Source organism: Amphibalanus amphitrite, unplaced genomic scaffold (assembly GCF_019059575.1).
Source record: "Amphibalanus amphitrite isolate SeventyFive unplaced genomic scaffold, NRLGWU_Aamphi_draft 000534F_arrow, whole genome shotgun sequence".
In the NCBI taxonomy this organism is placed as follows: domain Eukaryota; kingdom Metazoa; phylum Arthropoda; class Thecostraca; order Balanomorpha; family Balanidae; genus Amphibalanus; species Amphibalanus amphitrite.
Genome location: NW_024882028.1, coordinates 365,793 through 389,852, shown reverse-complemented (window position 1 = coordinate 389,852; position 24,060 = coordinate 365,793). Strand labels below are relative to the sequence as shown.

Sequence of the window (24,060 nt, the reverse complement as noted above, 5' to 3'; positions counted from 1 at the left end):
GGTCAGAAATTGGGCCAAGTACCTTTGAGGGACCGTTATGGTCACCTGTTTGTTTCATGTGGCTTTTTACCATTATTTTCAATTTCTGTCTGGTCTCGGGCTCGATCTCCAACAGAGAATCTGAATCTACCGGGTGCCTCGACGACTCAGTTCCATTCTAGACCCCGTCGACCTAGCGGAGCGCACCCGTCGCTCTCGACTGGAGCTCTCACGAAGCGGTGACCCGCTCTCCAGGTCGTTACCCATTCACCAGGGCGTCACGGGGGGCAGCGACCCGGCTGGCCCGCCGCCGGCGGCCGCGAGAAATATTACCGCACGCGGAGGCACCGGAGCGGGGCCGGCGCGTTCGGTGGTCGCGCCCGGCCGCCGCTGCGCGCCGCAAGTGCCGCTCTTGTGCAAGTGTCTGAGTGCGTCGGGCGGTGGCCACGCCATTAGTGCCGCTGTCTGACGACGTCACGCCCTGGGAACGCGCGCTGACGTGGCCGATCGCGACGGCTACAGAGCGCCGACCGGCGAGGGCGGGTCTCTCTCCTCTCGCTGCCATCCTGGCCGCCCGCGCCGCCCAGCCTGTTTGCCTCTGACAGCGACTGCATCCCGCGCCTCCCCCGCATGCATTCCTGACCGTCGGACCGGCTGTCAGCTCACCGGGCTCTGGTCGGACTTCTGACTGGCCAGACGCCCCCCCCCCCCCCTCCCTCCTCCTCCCCCGCCTGGCCGGTCGGTCAACTCTGCCGCCGCCGTGGCACGCCGCGCCGGCCAGCCGGGCCGCGCCTGCCTCCCCCGCCGCCTTCTGCTGGCCATGCGCAGCAGGTGTCTGCTGATCCGATCCTATCAGAGCTGCGGCATGAGCGGACTCGCGGGGTAACTAACCTCGCCCGGCCGCGTGTCGCCGCCGGCCCGGGTGTGGTCGCCGGACAGCGGCGTGCAACCGACCGGCCGCGCCGCCACCGCGCCTATCAGCCCAACAGATCGATTAGCGGCATTGTTCGACTTTTCAAAGCGGAGTCGTGATAGAAAGTTTCGCCGTCGGCCCGGAGGCTGGTGGCGTTACCTCGCCGTTTTCCGCGCTCTCCGCCGCGCCGGTGAAGGTGTGGTGCTACGCTGCTATAATGCGCAGCAGTCTCCAGTGTTCGCGGCCACTGCTGGCGTCGCAGTCTCCTTCCAGAATCTCTTGAGTCTGCGACGCGAGTGCAGTTATTGGGAGAAGTGGAGGATATGTAGATCGTTAGACACAAGATTCTCAGCTAGTTCATATGGATAATAACACCGCACACATGCTGTTTGAAGGGAAACAATGGCCTCGCTTATCTCGAAATTGTTCATAGCCGGCTTTTCTCAATAGGCGCTGGTACGGGCGTCTGGCAGCGGCCGCACTGGCCTCCCGGGGCGGGGCGGCCGCCGCGCCAGGCCGGAGTCTGTTTTCGGAGCCGCCCGCGGCGCGCCCGCCTCGCCCCAGCCTCGCTCTCATTATGACGGGCCGGGCAGGTCTTTGTATCCGGGTGACTCGCCGCCGGCGCGCGGGCGGAGGTCAGCACTGGTCGCGCCGGGTCGTGACCCCGAGGCGCCCTGAGCGGCAGCGGCGTGGCAGTCGGCCAGCCGCGATCAGCTGATGCAGCTGGCAGCCGGCTGGAAACGGTGGAAAAAGGTGCTGAGCTGAAAGTTTAGATAGGTGGTTGGGTGTAGATACGCATCTCGACATAAAAATACGGTAATCATTTTGATGACAAATCTTTCTTTGGTGTTTTCACTGCAGTGATGTAAATGGTTCAGGTGCTTCTAGCACGTTTTTTTCCACAAATCGCACATATGGTGCGGCGTTCCACATGTAATAGCACCAGTCGAGACTTCTCTCGAACCAGCTGGTGGCTCATTAGTCTCTCAAGTCACCGGACGGCTGAACTAATTATTCTCGCCTCTCGAAGCACGCAATCGTTCGTGAGCCTGTTTTGAAAACAGGTGACCAGCGATAACTTAGCCTTGTCGACACGCACAGTGATTTTCCTTATAGGTGGATATACCTGGATTAATCAGATATCGAGACACCTGTGCGGGTACGTTGCCTGCTCTGAGGTGTAACGAACTTGGCGTTTTGGCTCCCCGTGAGATTGCTTGCTCTCAGTTTTACCTCGAAATCACCAGTGTGCAGAGGATGGTGCAAACTGCAGATGCCGTTTAGCGCGCTGGCAGCTCCACTGCGGGCCAAACATTAGCACTGCAATGGCCACACCCACAATGCTGTTGGCTTTTTATCGCCCTCATAATTATAAATTAGCGCCGGCGTCTGATCCGAATCAGACTGTCCGAGAGAGCGTCTAACGGTGCAGCCGAGGTCTGATGAGGTGAGGGTGGACGGACCGGGCTGGCGGCGCCGGCCCGAACAACCACTTTGGTCAGAGGAACGCCGAGCCCTCCCACTGAGGTGGACTGGATTGCGCTCAGACGGGAGCTGGCCTCAGGGCACAGTAAAAAGTTAGGCCGATTTTCATGGTAACTGCGTTGTTGGTAGATTTCTCTGGTGACTTGAAATAAGCTCAGAAGTCAAAGCGTAATTCATGTGGACAGCAGATAAGATGATTGAGAATGCAGAGAGGGCTCATCGGTATGGAAGTTCCCAAAAGAATGTTGCACAAAACATCGTATCTATGAGCTCCCATCTATCATTAGATCAAAGATGGTGGCATGAGTTGGGTTCTGGTTCCGATAAATCAGGTCTTATCTCTGGTCTGATCCGCCAACGTACGAGTTACGACCGACATGAACTAATGCAGTGGCAGGCATTCCCAGCCGAAATCAATGCCAAACTGCCAACTCCTGATGACAATGCTCCTCCTCTGTCGATACTCTCCAGGCGAGGTCAGTCCCAAACTCGAGAAAAGCCCACTTTGTTGTGAGTCATCAGTGAACCGCTGCCCACTTCAGCGGCGTGACTCACGACTCGGACTCTGTCCAATCGGCCGTGGCCAGGCGCCGAGTCACGGCCAACGGTTGGTGTCACGAGCAGCCCGAACGAGTCACGGTCCTCTCGGGGGACCGTCACGGCCGGCAGCGTGACGCGCCGCCGGCGTCACGGCGTCGGCTGACCGGTCGTGACGTCCGGAGGCGCCAATTGGACTCCTTCATCGCCCCAACTCCTCCCCCGCTTCCGCTTTGCTCCAGTCTCTGCTCCCTCCCCCGCCCCTGTTCCTGCCCCCACTCCCATCCCACCTACCCTCACTCCTGTCCATAGCCCATGCCCCCCACAGACCACGCTACCGTCGTCTTTTGACCTCTGCAGCAGCCGCCCCTGACGCCATTCCATGCTGATTCGTCGGCCGACAGAGCAGGGCGTTCGGTGATTTTGAACGCCCTCCCTCCTTCGTGTTCCGGGTTTTCTGGTTTGAGTCGAGGGTGAAGTCATAGAAGGCGGAACCTGTTATGGGTTGTGGGGTTATTAGGAATTATCAGTGCACGAATAAGGAAGAAAGTTTCGTTTAGGTTTAGCTGTTCGGCCGCATGGTCAAAGGCTTAAAGCGGGAAGGATTTGCATGAATCTGAACTGATCAAGCTGGCTCTGTTCCACGACTTGCTATACTGTTATATAACAAAAAGGACAATACGGAACGTTAGATGATAATCTGATATGCACCACGAAGCAAAACGATACGGAATAATGCATGTGTTAGAAGCTTTTAGATGTAACGCTAAACATTTCCGTTGTATTGCATAATATTCCTACAACTTCATAAATGACTGCTCGACCTCAGATCACGAGTTGAGATAACTTCTTCATTTCAACCCAACCAACGCTCTCTGCATCTGGTCTGGTATCATTCCAACCTCGTTCACCAGCGGTTGTTGTTACACCATCCGTCACCGTGTGTCCCGCGGCGTCGGCGAGCTCTGTACCGGTACCGCGGGCGACCCGATATGTCTATCGCACCCATCTTTGGTCTGGGCCGTCCGATCGGCCGGCCGCATGGGTCGCTGATGTTGACTTTATGGCGGTTGTATACCTGCTACCGCTGCCGCTGCTGCTGCAGATGCAGACGGTCGTCGGTTGCAGGGGGTCATTCACCGCCTCTTCCCGCGCTCTGTACACCATGCACTGCTCCTCCCTCACTGCTGTGAACAGTGTATACTGTATAGTGCTGGCCACTCCCCGGCCACTCTCAGACAGTTGGACCGGTTAGCGGTCAATGCGGTGACCTTCGGGTCGATATGGTGACCTCTGGGTCTATACGGTAACCTCTGGGTCAATTGGTTGACCTCTGGTCGATGTGGTGACCTTTGGTTGGATACCGTGACCTCTGGTTATATATAGTGACCTCAGACCTGAGTCAATACTGTGCCCTTTTGTTGGATGCAATGCCCTCGGCAGCCACGTGGTGACCAAGAACGCACATGTGGCCGACGGAGACTATAGACAGATGTCTGGCCCCAAACACTGGCTGTGATTGCAGCTCCATTTTGTGATTTGTCACTGCGAACTCCACGCTGGTGCTCACTGAGAGCCACAGCCGCGGGAGATCCTGCAGTCTGGAGACAGTGTGACCACCGGACCAGAAAGACGCCGCGTCTGGCCGTCTGTCTCTCTCCCTCCCAGACTGGGACGGCAGCGGAGCGCAGCCGCGACTGTCGCCGCCGCGTCACTGTCGCAGCGTCACGGCGACCGTCACGGCGTCACACTGCGTCACGGAGCGCGGCCATCTGCTGCGCCGGCTGACGCCGCCGTCTCAGCACGGTGCGCTCGGTCGCGCTGGCACGCAGCCGCCGAGCGCGTCCCTAGAACGTGCGGACGGTGCCGGGCGGGGCCGCCGCGCCGGGAAACCGAGCCGCCGTCTTCCGCCATTATGGCAATTACTGACACCACTGCTGCCGTGAGTCGCGGCTGTGAGTCGGGGCTGTGAGTCGCGGCTGTGAGTCGCTGCCGTGGGTCGCGGCTGTGAGTCGGGGCCGTGAGTCGGACCTGTGAGTCGGGGCTGTGAGGCGCTGCCGTGGGCGACCACAGTGCCAGTGTGTTCACGGAGCCGGTGTGAGCCTGGGCCGACCCTGTGTGAAGCAGTTATGAGTCGCGACGGTGAGCCACCATCGTGAGCCACTGTGGTGAGCTAACGCTACCAGCCTTCGCTGAGCCTCCGCTGTGAGCTGTCTCTGAGCCGCTGTGGTGAGCCAGTGCGGTGAGCCAGTGCGGTGAGCCTATGTGAGCCACTATGATCGACCACCTTGAGCGGTGGCCCTGGCCGCAGCTGTGGCTACCATTAGTCGTAGTCGAGTTACGGGCTACCGTCTGGGTCGTGGTCTCAACGGGAGCGAGTCGTCGCCGGCTGTGGAACCATCATCATTCAGCCCTATTATCGTCATTACCTACAGCGCCAGCCGTCCCCAATTCAGGTGACGGAGACAAAGATGTGGGCGGAGTATCCCAGTTACTGTGAGTGTCAGATTGTCTCAGAGTCACTTACTGAAAATCCCTAACGGCTGACGCGAGCGGTCAGTGGGTACACAATACCAGATAAGCGCCGAGCGGTGTATGGGTTTTGCCCAGTTGGCAGGCTACCTTGCAGAGATTTGTGCTGTAGGACTTTCGGACTGTGGTGGTGACTAGATGAACAGTGAACGCAACGATAGCGTAAGCCGATTGAACGACGCTTATGGTTGAATCTACAGAAATGACAACCACAAGCAGATAATGGGATAACAGCTACGACTTTTCTTTTAAATCATCCTCCATGATTTCTATTATCCCATTTTCCTTGCTTCCATGTTAAACTTTGTTCGGCAATACCCAGGTACGATCACCAGTTCCGTTAATTCTAAATTAATTTTTCTGACTCTTTGAAGTACCAAAAATTACAGAGATATTCGTGTTTTCTTTTCTCTCCATCGCAACTTTCCGACTGGTTGCCATCTCCTTCCCCCTCTCCTTCTCATATCTCCTCTTCTCCTCTACCTCTCTCCCTCTCCCTGTCTGCCTCTCTCCCGTGCACCTGCAGAGTTTATGACACGTCCAAGATGGTGGCTGGGCCGGCGCGATGCGAAGTTGAGCATGGCCGCGTCTGGCGGCAGTCAGCAAAAAGCGGCCAACCGTCGCCGGTTAGTCGGAATTATGGCGCTGTTTTGACCGCGCTCCCCGGGCAGTGAGAATTGCAGCCGGCGCCGCCGCGGTAAACGGTCGCTTCCAGAGGTGAAATACAGCTGCTGTCGGCTGCGAAGGAAGATAGGGGGGGGGGGGGGCTCATGGCTCTGTGAAGTGAAAAATAGTCAAGTTAGACTGGTTTCGTAGTTTGGTTTGAGTTTGGGTGTGGTTTATGTTGATGTGGCAAGTAATTCGGATGGATTTTTCACAAGATGTGTCACCCCGCGAATTTATTTTCCAATTCCATCATGCTAATACATCAACAGACTCTATAACTATAAAAACATTACTCTCACTGTCCTCAGTCCTCACCCAGGCTGGTTTATGAAAATATGCTTCTTTCATGATTGTGGTTTATTTTTATGACATACACTAACACGCTCTCTAATTTTGTCCTTTCTAGTTGCGTGATACTAACCACTGAATAACCATTGAATTATCTCCCAATAGTTTTATGCCCACCACAAGATCCGTTTACCGTGCTTTTATTGACTCACGGATGGTGAACATACGTGTCAGACTCCGGAGATTTGCCGACCGCCAGTTGCTACAGCGTGCTGTAACTGGAAACCACAGCTTTATGGAACACTAACCTTTGTCGTGAGCTCGTGACACCAGTCGGGTTTCAGGCTCGACCTACCACCAGTCGCTCATTTTTCCACAGTGTTGTGACCACGTGGCGCGACCATTTTACCTCCTTCGTCATCTTACGGCTCTGACATCAAGAAAGCTCCTAAGACCTCAAGTTTATTTTTCTTCACTAAATCACCTAGCTGTCGGTGTGCAAATATAATCCGAAAGTCTTGCATTGCCCGGAGGGTGGGGCAACCGGGTTAAACCCGTTGCCAGAATTGCAGGCGTTTGCCAGTGGGGGCGTCGGCTGCCCCACGCTCTGAGCTGTGATTGGTCGATCTCGCCCCGGCCACGCCCTGCCGGAAGGCGGGGCGTGGGAAGGCGATCAGCTGTCGGAAGACGGCGTGCGCGGCGCCGGAAATCGGTCGTGACCGCCGATTGCAGGCCGGCTGAGGTTCGAGGCAGCCCGGATGGTGGGAACTGACAGGAAACTACTGACAGTCAGGCGTCACCCGTCGGGTCCCGGGCGCCATGTGCGGCACCACCTGCGAGGTGGCAGGCTGAAGGAAGAGGTTTGTGAGTGACAATGATCGCTCAACAGGCTATTTCAAATTATCTAGGATGCATAGAAGTTATGCTGTTGAAAGCTTATTTGTATCAGCACTAGCAGAACACGCTCATAATTGTTTTCATCTTGAAGAACATGGATACAATCTTCCCGATACATATCTATGGCCAGCTAACATCGAGTCTCATGTCATCACCAGTCAGCTCAACAACATCGAGCAGTACTCACGGAGACTGTGCGTCAACATTTCGGGTATTCCCGAAAACGGCAACGAGGATGCCAAGTCGATCGTGTTGGAGCTGTCGGCAATCACTGGGGCCAACCTCCAGCCCACCGATATCGATGTAGCACATCGAATCGGAAAGCAGAAGCCCGGCAAAACTCGCACGATCATCGCTCGTTTTGCGACACTGTCCCAGAGGCAGGCGTTCTACAACGCGCGCCGCGCCCTGCGTGGTGCAAGGGCGCCGCCAGGCTCGAAGTTGACGGGTGATGTACTGGCAAAGACCTTCATCTCCGACAACCTGACTCAACAAAATGAGTTCCTCATGTACCAGGCCAGGCAGCTGAAGAAGAAAGGGAAAGTCTTTGCCGCATGGTCGGACCAAGGAAAGCTCAAGGTAAAGGAAAACCAAGGGGCGTCAACAAAGGTTTTCAAGACGACAGCCGACCTCCGTGCCCTGTGTGGAGACGACCCCGTGCTCGACGAAACTTCTGCACCGGCTCAGCGACCGGAGACCGGCGCCGACGACTCCGGGTATCGCAGGTCCGGGAGACGGGGTAGCAAGCGTCGGTAAGAAATGAACCTCCCCCCCCCCCCTGGAGCTGAGGCCTGGCCTCGCCCATGCGGCTGCTGTCTGTGTCTGCCTGTCGCGGCCCTGGCGCCCCTGGTGGCGGGCGGCGGAGTTGCTCGGTGGTCAGCCGCGACTTTCAAGTGAGCGCGGCGTGTTTTTCACCGTTAGTTTCCCAGTCCATGGGGCGCGGTTGGCCGCCGTGCTGACAGCTGCCTGCCCGCTTGCGTCGGGACCTTGTCGAACTCTCGAGACCCCGGGGGCATTGACTTTCAGCTGGCTCTCCGCCGATTGACCTGGGATGTCGCTGTGTGAGCGGTGCGGTGGAGGGGCCCCGGCCCGTCTCGGAGATTCGCCTGACACGTGACCGCCGACCGCGTGTCACGGCCGCTCGCGTGGCGGCTCTCGGTGTGCTTGGCTAGCCGGGGCGGGCCTGCCGTCCCGGTCGGCTGACTTGCACCGCCACTGATGTGTTCACTGACCCGCGCCCTCCGCCCCGCGGTGGGGTGGTCCCCGGCTGGTGGTGGCGGGGCTCAGCGCCGGTCGGCCGGTTGCTCCGGTGTACTCGCCGTCCGCCTCCCCGGCTCGCCTGCTGCTCGGGCCAATTGCGCGGCGTCTTTCGTGGGGGTGGGGTCGGGGCTATCGTGTCTTATGTAAAGTGAGTGCATATGATGTGTCGTCATATTACATTAGTATAGAACGATCATAGTGTTTTGACTTTGAGTTTGTTCGTGATAATTTAACAGTTTTCGTTTCATTACTCCTTTGTGCGATTGTATTTGTTACCAACATTAACGGAGATTTTTTTTCCTTTAAATTTCTAGACTGTTTCTTGCTGGTCTCTGCATACGTTCATAGGTTTATTTAGGTGCATGATAAATGACTGAAAGAATGTGTCTGTGCCTGCACAAACGTACGACTGTTTCAGTGCCGCTCAGCGCCGCCGTCTGGGGGTCATGCTCGCCTCCGGTCCCGGCTCTGCTGGGGTCGCCGCTCCCGCGCCCCGGGGGGACGACCAGCACGGAGCCGTCAACCCCAACCGTAGCAGCTGCCTCTCTCGTCCGCTGTCCCAAGACCATGGGTACACACGAACTTTAAAAATTGCTCACGTCAACATCAATAGTATAACTGCAAAAAATCGACTGGACGAGCTTCATCATTTTACAAAAACCAACAACATACACATTCTTGGCCTATCCGAAACAAAGCTAGACGATACCATCCATCCAACCCTGTACTGCCTAAGCGACTTTCATGCACCAATTACACACAACCGTAACAGACATGGGGGAGGAACAGCCATATACGTACACAAATCACTACCAGTTACACGTTTGGAAAATCTAGAACTTAACAATTGCGAAGACTGGGTATGGTGCAAAATAACTGTTTCAAAATTTTCACTTCTAGTTTGCTGCCTGTACCTACCGCCCAATTTAGACAACGATAGGCTTAACCAATTTACCGAAAACCTGTCCGAAAGCGTCAGTCTCGCTAATACGCATCAACACACAGAAAAGATCATTCTTGGCGATTTCAATGCTGGGAACAATTATCTCAGTGAAAGGCATCATATAACAAATAGCAATGGGATCACACCCTTTGATCTTAAGCTAAACGAAACTGCAGAAGCCATAGAACTAACACAAATCATCCATGAACCAACCAGACTAGCGGAAAGATGCGCAAACCTAAGGGACCTTATATTTATTTCAGATACTGCAATGCTGAAAAACTCCGGAACATTATCCTCATTTTCCCGTCTAGACCACTTCCCTGTTTTTGCTGAATTAAATGTTAAAATACCGGAAAGCCAAACATTGTCAAAAACATTGTGGAATTACGACACGATGAATTCTGATCTGTTCATACGAAAACTACAAGGAACCGACTGGCACGCTATAACTAATCAAGACGTTCACTCTGCAGCAATAGATTTGACCGAAGCCATCTTAAGTGCCGCGGAGGAGGCAATTCCAAAAAAAGTCATCCGTATAAAAAGCACAGACAAGCCATGGGTAAATAACGAACTAAAAAGAAACATAAGAAAAAGGGATACACTCTTTAAGTGCGCAAAACGTACTCAGTCCCAAATTGATTGGCACAAATGGAAGTTGCAAAGGAACTTCGTAACTAAACTTAACAAACGCCTTCACTCTGAGCACATCCTGTCCCAAGTTAGCAAATTAACAAGCAACAAACAAAATCCCCACAAGTACTTCCAAATTCTAGGCACCCTTATCGGTCGGAAAAAAGTCCAGCCCATTCCCCCTCTAGTCAACAACGACGGTGAGACGGTGACACATGACAAAGACAAAGCTCAGCTACTTAACGACCACTTTGCTTCCCAAACGAGACTAGTCACTTCCACAAGACAAACACTCCCAAACGAAGCCCGGCCTGTACCCACACTAGACAACATTCAAGTGTCTGAACAGGAAGTGATCCGCATCCTTAACTCCCTCGATCCCAACAAGTCGACTGGACCGGATAAAATTCCAACAAAAATACTTAAGCTTGCCACCGTTCTAATTTCTGAGCCGTTAACAAAACTCTTTAATAAGTCTCTCAGGGACGGTATTTTCCCAAACTCTTGGAAAACAGCAATAATCAAGCCAATATTTAAGAATAAAGGGTCACCATCCATTCCATCAAATTATCGTCCAATATCCCTCTTGAACACCATGTCAAAAATTCTTGAAAAAATTGTCTTTAACGGTATCTACAAGCATATTAGCGAACATCACCTTTTCACAGACAAACAAAGCGGGTACAGACCGGGCCACAGTACTCAACTCCAGCTCGTTTATCTGACGCACAACTTATACCAAACACTTGACGCAGGCGACGACTTCACAGCAATCTACTTAGACATTTCCAAATACTTCGACAAAATTTGGCACAAAGGACTTCTTCACAAGTGTAAAACAGACTTTGGACTGACAGGGACTCTCTTGACATGGTTGCAATCTTATTTGACGGACAGAACACACCGTGTATTAATACAAAATTCGTTTTCCTCACTTCAAACCACAAATGCGGGATGCCCCCAAGGGTCCGTGCTCGGCCCTCTACTAGCCCTTATTTACCTAGACGGACTCTAGACCAAGACTTCTAATGACACACTCTTTTTTGCAGACGACACTTCACTTTACGCTTCACACAACAATGACACTTTCGCCTTGACACAAACCTCGTTACAGCGCGACCTAGACAACATTCAGCAGTACGGCCATGATTGGATGATCACCTTTAACGCATCAAAAACGATACAACAAACATTCTCACTCAAAAACGCCCCAAGCATTCCCAAACTAGTTTTTGACGGTCAAACCATCCCCGTCCGCGAGCACCACAAACATCTTGGCATCTCCCTGTCTTCTGATCTCAAATTTAAAACACACATAAACGAGATAATAAAGAAAGTAACCAAAGCTCTGGGTCCCCTCTATCCTATCGCAAAACACGTACCAAGAAACATTCTCCTCCAAATATACATAACCTACATACGGCCCTTTTTCGACTATTGCGACATAGTATATGACGGACTGATAACTAGGAACGACGCTAACAGACTTGAACGACTTCAAAATCGCGCAGCCCGACTTATTACAGGAACAATGACAAGAACACCGACGAACAGACTGAGGGAGGAACTGGGCTGGACTTCCATGGAAAACAGGCGCAAAGTTCACAGACTTCTACTTTACCATCACCTAAAAACAGCTGATCCTCAAATACCACCATATGTTCTTTCAATTATTCCTGACACACAAGCATACCAGACAGGTAGAAATTTACGAAATTCCAGCACTCTCACACAATCCTTCAATAGAACCACTCTCTTCAGGAAGTCATTCATACCAAGCACAACCCGGCTCTGGAACGACCTTCCCCCCTCTGTCCACCATCCAAACCTCTTTTCCTTCAAACGACAAATTCACGAACATTTTGGCCCTCCACGACCGCCTGAGTACTTTACCTTCGGCTCCAAGCGCGGCAATCTCCTGCACACCAGACTACGCGTCGGAGCATCTAAACTCAACGAACACCTCCATAAATTACTCCTTTCAGATTCACCCTCTTGTCCATGCGGCCATTCACTTGAAACTGCGGAACACTACATCCTTCATTGCACTTCATACAATAATATTCGACAAACGCTTTTCGAGGAACTATCCACAATTCTCAATCTTGACTTTCGAACTTTGCCAACATCCAAACAACTTAAGATGCTACTTCATGGCGAGTTACTCAACCCGGGCAGCGGACGAGAGGTGGCAAGCTGTTTCCAGAAATACATAATTAGTTCCCACAGATTTTGATCACTAAAACTCCTCTCGGGCGCGTGGGGCGGCGGCTCCCGGCGGCTGTTCCGGGGCGCTGTGGGCGGGTGTCCCTCCTCGTGCGGCGGTCGCTGATGTGCAATGAACGCGAGACATTGATGACTGATTGTGTGTGAATGTATGATGCGTATGATGGAGTGTAGTGTAACTGTTTGAAAATGCGATGTGTGTGTGTGTGTGTGTGTGTGTGTGTGTGAGCGCGCGTGTGAGTGCATGTTTGCACGTGACGCTAATAATAGTACACAACAATTACCTGATACGCCAAGAATTGTTACGTGTGCGCGTGCCAGTAGAAGTGATTAAGAGTGTGTGTTTGTATGTATGTGTATAGTGTAAAGCATAGGTATGAGTCTGCACGTAAGCTTGTATGTTTGTGAATGAGTGTGCACGGAGAGAGGTGCCCCGAATTAAGCCTTGAGCTTCTGCACCAATCTCCGATTTACTCTTTTGTTCCAGTACTTTCTGTTCAATAAATATCATCATCATCATCATCATCATCATGTCTGGGCGTGAACGCTTAGAACTCGTTCTAGTCCTTCTTTCTTCGAACCGTCTCCTCTATCCTTATCTCATCCTCTCTCTCTCTCTCTCTCTCTCTCTCTCTCTCTCTCTCTCTCTCTTTCTCTCTCTCTCTCTCTCTCTCTCTCTCTCTCTCTCTCTCTCTCTCTCTCTCTCTCTTCTCCTGAATCTACCTATCGAGTCCCATCACTCGTCCACCCCGTCCCGTCCCGTCGCGTCCCGTCCGCTCGCTGCCCGCCCCCGACCCGTCAGAACCGGTTCGGCGTTTGTGCTGCTCGGCGTCCCAGGTCCAGGTCCCGGTCGCAAATTCCCAATAATGCTACACGCTACGCACCTCCAGCGCTGACTGGCTGGTTGTCGCGGGAGATGACGTCATAGCCTGACGCCCACGCTCATTGGCCTGCGGGTTATGTGACGTCACATCCATCAGCCAAGCAATAGTCAGACGAGGTGGGGTCTATTCGCTAGTCCAGATACAGGTTAAGGAAACTTACGAGGACAATATACGAGTCTATGCACGAACCACATGCGGACCTAAGGCGCGAATTCAAAGGGGCTATTGCTGGCGATTGCTGGCGTTTGTTAGGTGCGCTGAGTCAATCCATCGTCTGGTCTGGATGAAGATAGGCCCCTCGTGCACGGAGACTAATCCCGAATTCGCAGTCTCCTTGAACGAATAGGTCTATAAACTTGGTAACGTATTTAGATTGACATTCATATTCGATATTGATGGTCTGCGGAGTGCGGAGTGCGGACCATTTAGAATCACTTGAAAACGATTTTGACTTGTGTCGCCGTGCAAGAGTCGCCGTGCTCTATCTTCCTCCAGACGATAGAGCGAGTCGGTGCGCTGGGTGTTGAATTTGACCGTGTTGTCGTTAGACTTGTTAGACTGTCATTTGTGTTGGATTTGTGGGTAGTGTTGTTTCTGCACCTGTGGTGCACGATGGAAAAGGATGTGTTTTTTTCGGAAAAAATTGAATCTTCAGGCATTTCAAACATCGACGTGAACTGCAAAGATGATACCTCAACCTTGGCTTTGAGATGTAACGTCAAAACCCGAGAAGAGTTCAGAAACTGGCTGGAAATTTGCTGTTCTTCTCTACCTCAACTTACCTAAACCCAGGGACACCGCCGAACACTGCATAAACGGATCAGCTACTGCCGTCAAACTCGTAATTGAGGCGAGTGCATCTCGTTCACCATACGTTGCAATAACGTAGCATCTCGCTATTCGGTGTCACTTGTTTGAGGTCATTTACTTTGTCGAACATCTGGTGGGTAAATTAAAATCATTCACGACGGATACGCTTACTTGAGCCGTAGTGGGATGCTGGTCCTCAAAACCTGCCACCAGCCGTGCACAGCTCGCCCTACCACCGAGCCAACACTCCAACTCGCACCGCACGAGCAGATAAAGCATCAGAGCAGTGGTCTTCGAGCCCTCCCATCGGCCGTGCACATCTCGGAACCCCTCCCATCGGTCGTGCAGATCTCACTGAGCCGCCTGCCGCCGGCGCCTCCAGAGCCGACCGGGCCCCCATGCGCATGCCCCGGACGCGAGTGACGACACCGTGACGTCACCCGCCCGGGCTGTGCGTAGCGTGTAGCACTATTGGGAATTTGCGTCCCGGTCAGCGTCCGCTCGCGCTGGCCGCGGACCGCCGCCGGCGACTGCTACTGGTGGTTCACCACTCACCCGTCATAATGCTCTCTGTTCAGCTTTTACTGTCCACAGACCATATTTGTCAACCAGTCACCGATCACAATGTCCACTGTCCTGAGTGTCCAGTGTGTCCAGTGTCACTGACTGCTGGCCGCTGTCCTATGTCCATTAGCCACTGTCCACTGTCCTCTGCCGAGGCCGCTGTTTCCGTCTTCTTCTCATACGTTGTTTCACTGAAAATGTCCTTCCTTTAGTGCTCACTGTCCAGCTTCTACTTTTCCCTTTCCACCACCTGCTATCTCCTGGCTACTATCCACTGTCCAGTCCACTCCTGCTGTTCACCACCGTTTAAATCGCGGCTTTGCGTTTTGTCATCAAAGCCAACAAACAGATGGTCGGTAAAATATATCTACCACCCGCACATAATCCTTGTTGTTTGCAAAACATTAGGTTTTTGTATCTTACCCTTCTCCTCTTTTATCCACCGCGCCGTCTGCTCAAGGCCTGCTGGCTTTCAAAAGCCGCCTTTTAAAAGCCTGTTTTATGTTCAAAACCCATTCGCCCACGTGACCATGTCCAATATCTGTGATGTGCCGAATCCCCAAATTTACCGACCCTCCCCAATCCAGCGCCCAATTTCACTCGTCCTTTCTTCACTCGTCCCCTCCTTTTCTTCTCCTGCGGTTGTGTTTAGCACCAGGCGTCGGTCACGGTCAACGGCCCAATAACGTGACCAGTCAGTTCGCCGAAGCCAGCTGCACAACACTGGTCATGTGGTTATCCCGCACCCGCTGATCCAACTGCCTTGCGCCAGCCACGTGACATTTCGACGTCGTTGAGCCGACGGTCACGTGGTGTGCAGGGGTGACCGGGCCACGCCCGTCGCGTCTGACCGGGACCGGTACCGGTCGTGAGCTGGGGCGTGTCAAAGAGGTGGCAGCGGCGATAATTTAAAACGGTGACTGAGGCCTGCGATTAGACGCTGGAGAGACAGAGTGGAAACTGCCAGAGCGACAATGCAATGCTTGAAAAGTCCAGAGGGAGTAGCATAAGCTGGAATGAGGTCGAAGGGTGTTCCGTTCAAAAAATGTGCTTGGATAAGAACAAGAAATGCAAGCCATTCTTTAGAAACAAATCGAACCGCAAGTGGCGGCAGCGATCCCACATTGGACTTGTGATCAATCGGAATTCATCGATTCATTTAATGAAGGCTTTTTAACGTTTATGGGCCCTAATGAGTTTGGTTTACGACAGCGTAGCCTCTCTAATGTGCAGTCCAATTAAATAGGCGACTCTGTGTATGATGGCATGTGAACCATTTCATCCATCTTGGTTCATCTCCATTTAAGGCGATTTATGTTACGCTGATAGTTAGTGAGATGCTCTCCAACAACCGAGATCGTCCCTGGCCAATGTTGGAATTTCTAGATAATCTGCAAAGCACGACAATAACGCCCATTGTCTGCTCTGCAAGGCGATCTAAGACACACACCGCCGCAGCTGGTTTTGGTTGCGCAATTTCGCCCTGCCTATGCCCGCGTTGATGCGGAAGTCTTCCGTGTCACGCCCCGTTTGGGTTTGCCCTGTTCGTTTCCTTCCGTCTGGGGCGTGGAAGGGGCGGGGTCGGCCTGGGTGGGGGGCGATCGTCGAGGACACGATGTTTGGCCGTTTCTGATGTAACCAGTGGACTGGCGATCTGTCCCAGACACAAAGTATGCTTAGAACCACCTCGCGATAACACGTAAGCAGCCGCCATGTGCACAGCACCCCGCAAAAAGTGTCCGTGACGGGCGGAGTTTATATTTGCCAAGCTCGGGGGCACCGCCGGCCCTGACGGACCTCTAGCAGCGGGCGAGTCTGCCGACTTGTGTCCGAGTCTGTCTAGTCTGGTGGCCGGTCGGACGGTCCACATGGAGCCCACGTCGACAAAAATTATCAGCTGGCTGCCTGGGACGAGCCCAGCTGCCGCTGTCCTGTGTTTACACAGCCCGGCAGGAGGGGTCGGCGGCGGGTGGCGGCCGGCACGGTGGCCAGTCGGTGGGCGACTGCCGAAACCGGGCGCGTGTCACCGCCGCACAGCCGCCGCCGCCTCCACCGCCGACTTCGACTCCGGCTCCGGCTCCGACTCTGACTCCGACACCAAGTGGTGAGTGCCGCCGGCGGCGTCCCCGCCCCGCTGACGTCGCTGACGACGTACCGTCGGGGTGATGATGGGTCGCGCCCCGCACCGAACACCTGTGGCCCGTCCCGTCGAGACAGGTGTGCCTCGCCTCCCCGACCGGGCTGAGTCGCCGTGATCGATTCTAGAGTGAGCCGGCTACCAGCGATAGCTAGTCTGGCTTCGTTTTTATTCCTAAATAGGTAGGTGGTGTGAGAGAAGAAAGTGAATTATTTGAATGGAGATGAGTACATCAAAATCAATGTGTGTTCATTATACTTTATAGTATGTGTTATACACTATAATATAATGCCATAATATATGTTGCAAAAATGATAAATGGATCACCGAAAGCGATCCAGTAATTCGTTAGATACCAATGCAAATGTCTCGGGCAATCTGTGGTGTTTCACTTGCCCCAGTTGTTTGGACATTGAGGGTGTTTGGCATGCCGTTCATGGCACAGCTTCCAGTCTCCGATGGTAACACTAAACACGGTCCCCAGAGCCCTTCTGATATTTGATGATTACCTCGCATTGCGGCCTCTGCAGTGGGCCGGGCCGCTGGGGAGGACCAGGGACCAGGGTGTCTGTCAGCAGCTGTTTATGGCGCTGCAGCCCACAGACCACTGAGGCCGCACGTGGGAGGCGCCGCCGCCGGGTACCGACACACACCGCGCGCGTATTAACACCCACTTAAATCACCTGAAGCTTTTCACGAGCATATCAATACCATGGTCTGGCCTACTCGCGGCCAGTTTGCACGTTTACATACTGTTTGCCGTGAGTCGTTTTCTACAAACAGGCCTCGAGTCAAACTGGGCGCCGAAGCCGCGATAGACATCGACCTCACGACTTAATAAGCATAATGTATTCCTCCCGGCCGGTGCTGCGGGCCTTTTCGGGCGCTGGGATCTGACCTTCAGCGCACAGTCTGAAGGTCATGAGCCGTGGTCGATGGCCGACAGAAGCCATTGATTGTGGTCCGTGATTCGACGGAGGCATTTCACAACGCCGACCTGGCCGGACCGGTTGGAGGTACACGGCGAGCTGAACTGTAATCCTGGTAGTCCGGCAGCCTGTCCCGCAGCTTGGGCGACAGTGACCGACAGCAAAGGCCATGTGCGACATGAGATGACGGCTACCCGACCAGCAGCAGGCGACAGCCTTGTTGTGGCATTAAGATTGCAAAAACGCCGATAGAACCGTTTGCTTTTACTTTCCAGGAAACTGTAGACAAAAAGTTGGAATTGTGGTGGGATGGTTTAACGTTTTGCTTCGGCATATCACGGGACGCTAAGGTTAGAAATGATCTCCGATGTAAATAAATTTGAAAATAAAACGACTATGATGCAAGCAGGAAGAGATCGAAGGCCATAGAATGAGAGCGATGAGAGCCAGCCAGGTCCGGTCGGCTCGGCCAGCCCGCGATCTCGTGCTGAAATGGCGGATACACCTTCGCAGCGTGGTATCGACCTTATAAGCAGGACCAGCGAGCTCGCTCAGGCTCGCACCATGGGAGCTGACTGATCACCTCAGTGCGGCTCCGGGCGCGGCTCCGGCCCGGAGCCCGCCTCCGCCTCCTCCGCCGCCGCCTCCGCCTCCTCCGCCGCCGCCCCGGCGACCTCCGCTCGTCCGCCGGCCGAGCGGAGGAGCGCAGGAGCGGAGGAAACCAGTTTGCTGCCGGCCGAGACTCGAGAACTGGCCGCCCGCAGCGCCGGCTGTCCTGGCCGGTCCTTTGTGACCTGGCGCCACCGGCGTGTGACTTTTCCCCAGTCATCGCACCGGCGCGGCCGTGCGGCGTTTTCCGTCTCGCGCACAGTTGTGAAGTATGGGCCCTTGAGTGCCGAGATGGTCAGGTTGGGTTGAGATACCCCCTGCCGGTGAGGTTCGTAAACTCAATCGTCAGTCCGCCCTCGGCAGGCGTGGTGTTCTCAGACAGTTTTTCGCTAGTTCTCGTTTTCTTTTCGCATGCATCCGGTGCGTCATTTTTCCTCCGCGTGTGCAGGAAAATTGGATAAAACAGACGTGTGATGCTGTGCAAAGCAGAGCTGTTTTCGCCAGACAGGGACTGCAGAGAATTACAATATATTCCTGCCCGGGGCCGGGATGATTCAATAAATGCCACCGAGGTTTTTTAGCGAAAAATCCGAGGGCCGTTAGGCCCGAGGTGATTTTGCTAAAAAAGCGAGGTGACATTTATTGAATTCCCGGCCTTAGGGCTGGAAGGTGTTTCCCATACCTGCCAAAAAGCTCACAACTCTATGATAGTGACGTCAGCAGCCGTGTGGTTCAACGTGTTTAACCACACCCCTTGAACCACACGGCTTGTAATATTAAAGCATTGCATTAAACTTTGAAAAGTGTGGTACAGTGCACGTGCCGTTTAAATGCCTGGATGTCTCGATTTAATCATGCAATGTAGCAGGTATGGGAAAATATGTGCACGACTGCTCAATCTGCCATATTCTGCACCGTCCTGAGAGCTTGTTCTGAGAATTTCCTCTCCGTAAGCTGATTTACCGCGTACGGGTGAGGTGGTCCTTGTCTCACCATCCATAAACAAGATCCTGTTTGGCTAACAGCAAAAATGTCCAGTTTGAGGACCATTGTATGGCAAACCTTTGTTCCAGGCACTGTTTTGGGCTAGACACATGTTTATCGAAATGTTCTCTGGAAACATCAAAATGTCACTGATGAATTTGAGCTTTCGGACAGTGGTAGGTAAGCATAAACTAACGAACAACTTTCCCTTTAATTTATATTAATCAACTGATATTATATGGTTATTGACCACCTTTTTCCTTCATATATTCAACGTTGCGGTCAACCGGCTGTTACAAGTCGCGCTTGCCCTTCCAGCCACTTTGAACCCTCTAGTCTAGCCCAGACTAGGCAACCCGATCCCAAGTTTTCCCCAACCTGCCCCACGGCTGCGCCCGACTGGTCCAATTGGCTGGCCGGCCCCCTGCCCGTGCGATCGCCTCATCGATCGCCTCCTGTCCACAGCACCTCCACTATCACTGCGCATCGTACCTCGCCTAATGACCACCGATGGAAAGCAGCTCGGACCACTTCTTGCCGCCCCCTGGCCGCCCCGACTCGCCACCGAACTGTGGGACTGCCAGTTGCCCCACCGCTTGACGCAACGATAGCGAGCGTCGCGCATAAGAACCTCGGCCGGGTAGACAGCTCGTCAGCCGGCTGACTGCCGACACAATCGTCCACCTATGTCGTTCGTTAGCCTTAACCAGTTTTTGTACAGACTTGTCCGTCGAGTCGGACCAGTCGTCAGATCTGGGCTCGAGGACAGTGCAAGACATGGCGAAAATCATGCAGAGGATGATCCACGACGGTAAGTCCCCGAGTCAATGTGTTGCTGTAGTTGTAGGCGGTCAGGTGTGTTAGTTGCAGTCTGATACGGGGAGACTGGTTGCCACCCACACTGACACTGATCCAACCTGTTGGCTGGGGTCTGAGCTTTGCTGTTGCATAGCAGCGAAGCAATGTATTTTTACTCTAAAACAGAGAGAAAATTATTTAAAATATTTAAATTCAAGAACACATCACTTACATTTATATAAAATAGCGTGCATTTGTAAGTCGATTGTAGATTGCAAGACAACATTTTTGGCATACAGCTAGCTTGTGTATGCTGTTTGTTGCCTGCAGAAAGAGAATGAGAGGAAAAGAGAGCGAGAGAGTGGAGGAGGGAGACGTTTTGCAGCAGTTGGAGGTGCCTTGTGCTCCGTCGTGTTCGAACGAGGTGCACCATTGAGCACAGCAGGTGACCTGAGCGTGCACTATGCACATAGGCAGCTCAGTGCATATAGTGACCAGCAGGGTGCATAGGGTGGTGGTCGGCGCTCTTTATAGTGTAAGGGCCGAGTCACCCCGGTCGCACAGCGGAACAGAGACCGTCTCTGTTCTGACAAGCTACCCGTGATCGATCAAACTGGACATTGAACACAGTCTCGAGAAATCGCTCAGTCATCCAGAATTATGGCTTATGCTGGATTATCGTGGGATAAAATATCAAAGAATTGGGCGAAGAGATAGTTTCAAATGAATCGTGGGATTACGGGTGGTTGGTATAGGGTACGAATTGTGATATGACATCGAATGCTTAGCGAATTAATTTTACAAGCACCGACCGATTTTTGCACATTTACTCCTTATCAGTTGAATTGCACTGGAATTCTAAAGTGAAAAATATCAAGTCATAATGGGATGATCGTCGAACTCTCGCATGCAGCCAACAGCCGATGGCTTTCAACTCGCGCTGAAGTTAGAGATTTGTGTAAAATGTGCATCGAAAATAGACGTGCATTGCATACTCCAAAGACCAAATTCGTTATAGCAAATCCAAGTGCACCGAGTTATCCGGGAATCTAATGAATACATTCATTGTCATTATGTATCGAAGACACTGCGGTGCAGCCACCGCATTCATGACAGTCCGGTGTTCAGCAACCCGGGGATTTTCTTCCCTGACCGCAGCAAACGGGACAACACGCAAAGACGGGAGCTCTAAGAACTAATGTAACCTCGGTATCTCTCTACCGATCAGCCCAGCCTCTGCCGTGGCGCCCCCCGAGATATGGGGATTTGAGCACCTGTCGGACCACCCCCCCCCCCCCCACCTAATCCCCCGCCCGGACCAGAGGAGGCACAGTGGAGTCCCCGGGACCCGGCTCGCAGGCAGGTATTCAGTGCAGACGGTCGCCCACTACACGTGTGCTCCGCACTGGCGCTGCAGGCTCGGGGTGGCCGAGCGAGGCTCGCCTGTATCCTCCCGACGGCGGACTGCTGGAATGAAAAATGGTCGGATGCCGCCCCGAATGGCGGGGATGGGTGGCGTTGATTTTGTTTACCCTGCCACCTTGGCCCTGGCGCGGCCCGGCCTTATGCAGATGGTGCGCGGCGGTGCTCGCACTAATCAGTGCCCAGTCTAATGTGCATAGGGAATCCCCGTGCAGAGGCTCAGACAGCGCTTTGAGAAGTTCATCAATGCATCAGTTGAAATAAAAAGCACCCAAAGTTTATTAGTTTATTTTTAAACCACCAAATTCCAAAAAATGGTGTGCGTGCGAACTGCGGAACGTTGAAAGGCAACAGCGTTAAGCCATGTATGCCGGTACAGCCTAACTTCAGGCGCCTACTACCAGCGCCATCTATGGAGAGTAATGTAAGCTAGATCGTGGATAGTAGTCCGTCAGGGACAGTGTATCGTGAGCATTGGAGATAATTTTGATCCTGGTCGCCTGACATTTAGGTGCCAATAGGTGGTCTGATATATCTCAGAAAGAGTCTCCAATAAAGGCCACGCTGTTTATCATACGTCCCTGTAGGTCATCGAGATTGAAGACGCCTGGTTCTTGTCACGTAGGTAAATTATCAATGGAGTCAGTCATGGTAGCTTTTGCAGAATGTGACCTTTTATCTATAAGATCGTTTGGCAGCACTTTTGCATGAAGTGTTGAAATAAGCTCTGTTAGAGCAACAGTAACAAAAATATCGTTTATTTCTCATTTTAATCACTGATTTTGTCGTTCATTATGGCTTCCCTGTAGACGATAGTAACAGTGAAAACTCAGAAAAGGCCTCTCTGCGAGCGTTAAATTGATGTCAAATGAAAGGTGGTTGCGTTATTCAAATATGTAGGATATTTGTTTAATCAATATCATCGAATATTGTTCATTGCCAATGGAATGAGCGACAGGCACCGATCTTACATGATACTGTCTCTTAGCTTATCAATTTGTTAGTTATCAAAACGTTCGAGACCTTCAGAACATGGTGTGAAGGTAACTGTTGCGCCAGCCAAAGTTTTAGCTTAATTACAAATTCCCTCCGGTCGGCGGCACCCGAGTCCCCCTCGACTCCCCACCCTCCCAGCCTCCCCGGCGCGGTGCCTGGCCTCGCCGCTGGCACCGGTGGCCAGTCAGCTGATCGGCGAACCGGAGCGAGACGCGCTGATCAGCCCGGGGCGACAACAGGTGCCGGCATTCCGTGCAAAGCGAGCGCACCTGCGCCGCCGGCCGGCCGGCCATTAATTAAAACTGCCGCCGGGGAGAGGCGGCGGGAGCGGCGGCCGCTGAACCCTGCCCCGGTCCGCCGGGGGGCCCGCGGGAGGGGAGGGGAGGGGACGGGGGATGGAGGGAGGCCGATACACAGATCCGGATTAAAAATGCACAGAACCGGCGCCAGATAAATACGGGAGATAAGGTCGACTGTGCAGTTTTAGTGCCTGGCGTCTTGTGGTAAGAGGAGATAGTCACGAGTCTGACTTCTGAGTTCTGTGGGTGGGTCTTTCTACACTTTCAATAACAAATCAACGTATTAGTGTTGCCTAACGGGGTTTTACAATGTTACAACATAGCAAAAAAGTAAATCATTAGAATCATAAATGGAAGACACAAAAACCATTTGGGTTTGTATTCCCGCCTGCATCGCTCAACGGCATTACCCTATCCCAGTGTTGACAATCTCGTTTAGCTATCCGTTACAAAACCTACATGGCACAGTTCCCTGGTTTTAGACGGAGGGCGCGAATGCGATAGAACGACATTCCATGGGCGTAGGAACGTCATGAAAAGTGGGTGGGCCACCCTGTCAAGGGGCCTCCTTTTCCAGGGGGCCTCCTATTTTCAGGGGCCTCCAACTTTTGCCTCGTCCTGCTGGCTGCTTTCAAGTATGACCTCCAAATCTAGCTTCTGAGATCGGGCAGATATACCCAGGAGCGTAACCGCTTAAGCGAACAGTGCAGAAAGTCCGCACCATTTTTAAAACTCATTCCCCTCCGATTTTTTTTTTTAGAATGTATTAGCCGCAAACGGCGCATGACCACTGAAAACCCTTACACAAATGTCTTCCTCGTTTCCCAGGTGCCCCCATTAGCTTCATAGGCGCCCTCTTTGGCATATAAGCGCCCTATGTATAGTCATCAGAGACATCCCATACCTATATGTCCCACAGTCGCCCCATTGTCGCATACAATGTGCGCTTATCATAGGCGTCTCTCTTTTATGGACACTTGAAGGCACCTCTCTTTGCCATGCCGGCGCCCCCTGTTTCTTATGAATGCACCCCCATGGCATTGATCAATTGCAATTTGCAGACCTCTATTGCATGTGGACGCCCATATATGTAGGCCTCAGAGGCGCCCCTCTTTCGCATTGAGGCGTTCCTAATGGGCTTCATAGGCGCCCCTCTATTGCACGTAGGTGCACTACTGTTTCAGAACCGCTCCCCTTTGGCATGGAGACGCCCACCTTTCGTACGGAGGAGCCGCTGTGGTTCTTAGAGACGGCATGGTGCTCCCA

The 24,060-nt window shown here is 52.9% G+C and overlaps 1 protein-coding gene across 4 annotated transcripts in view; it reads left to right on the top strand.

Moving 5' to 3' along the window:
- Positions 1-24,060, top strand: part of LOC122393421 (RNA-binding protein fusilli-like) — an 89,828-nt gene that overhangs the window by 22,920 nt on the left and 42,848 nt on the right. For all 4 annotated transcript variants that reach the window (XM_043389400.1, XM_043389399.1, XM_043389401.1 and 1 more), the window contains exon 4: positions 20,001-20,090. In XM_043389400.1, the coding sequence (XP_043245335.1) occupies positions 20,001-20,090 (90 nt within the window). The remainder of the gene's footprint in view (positions 1-20,000; positions 20,091-24,060) is intronic.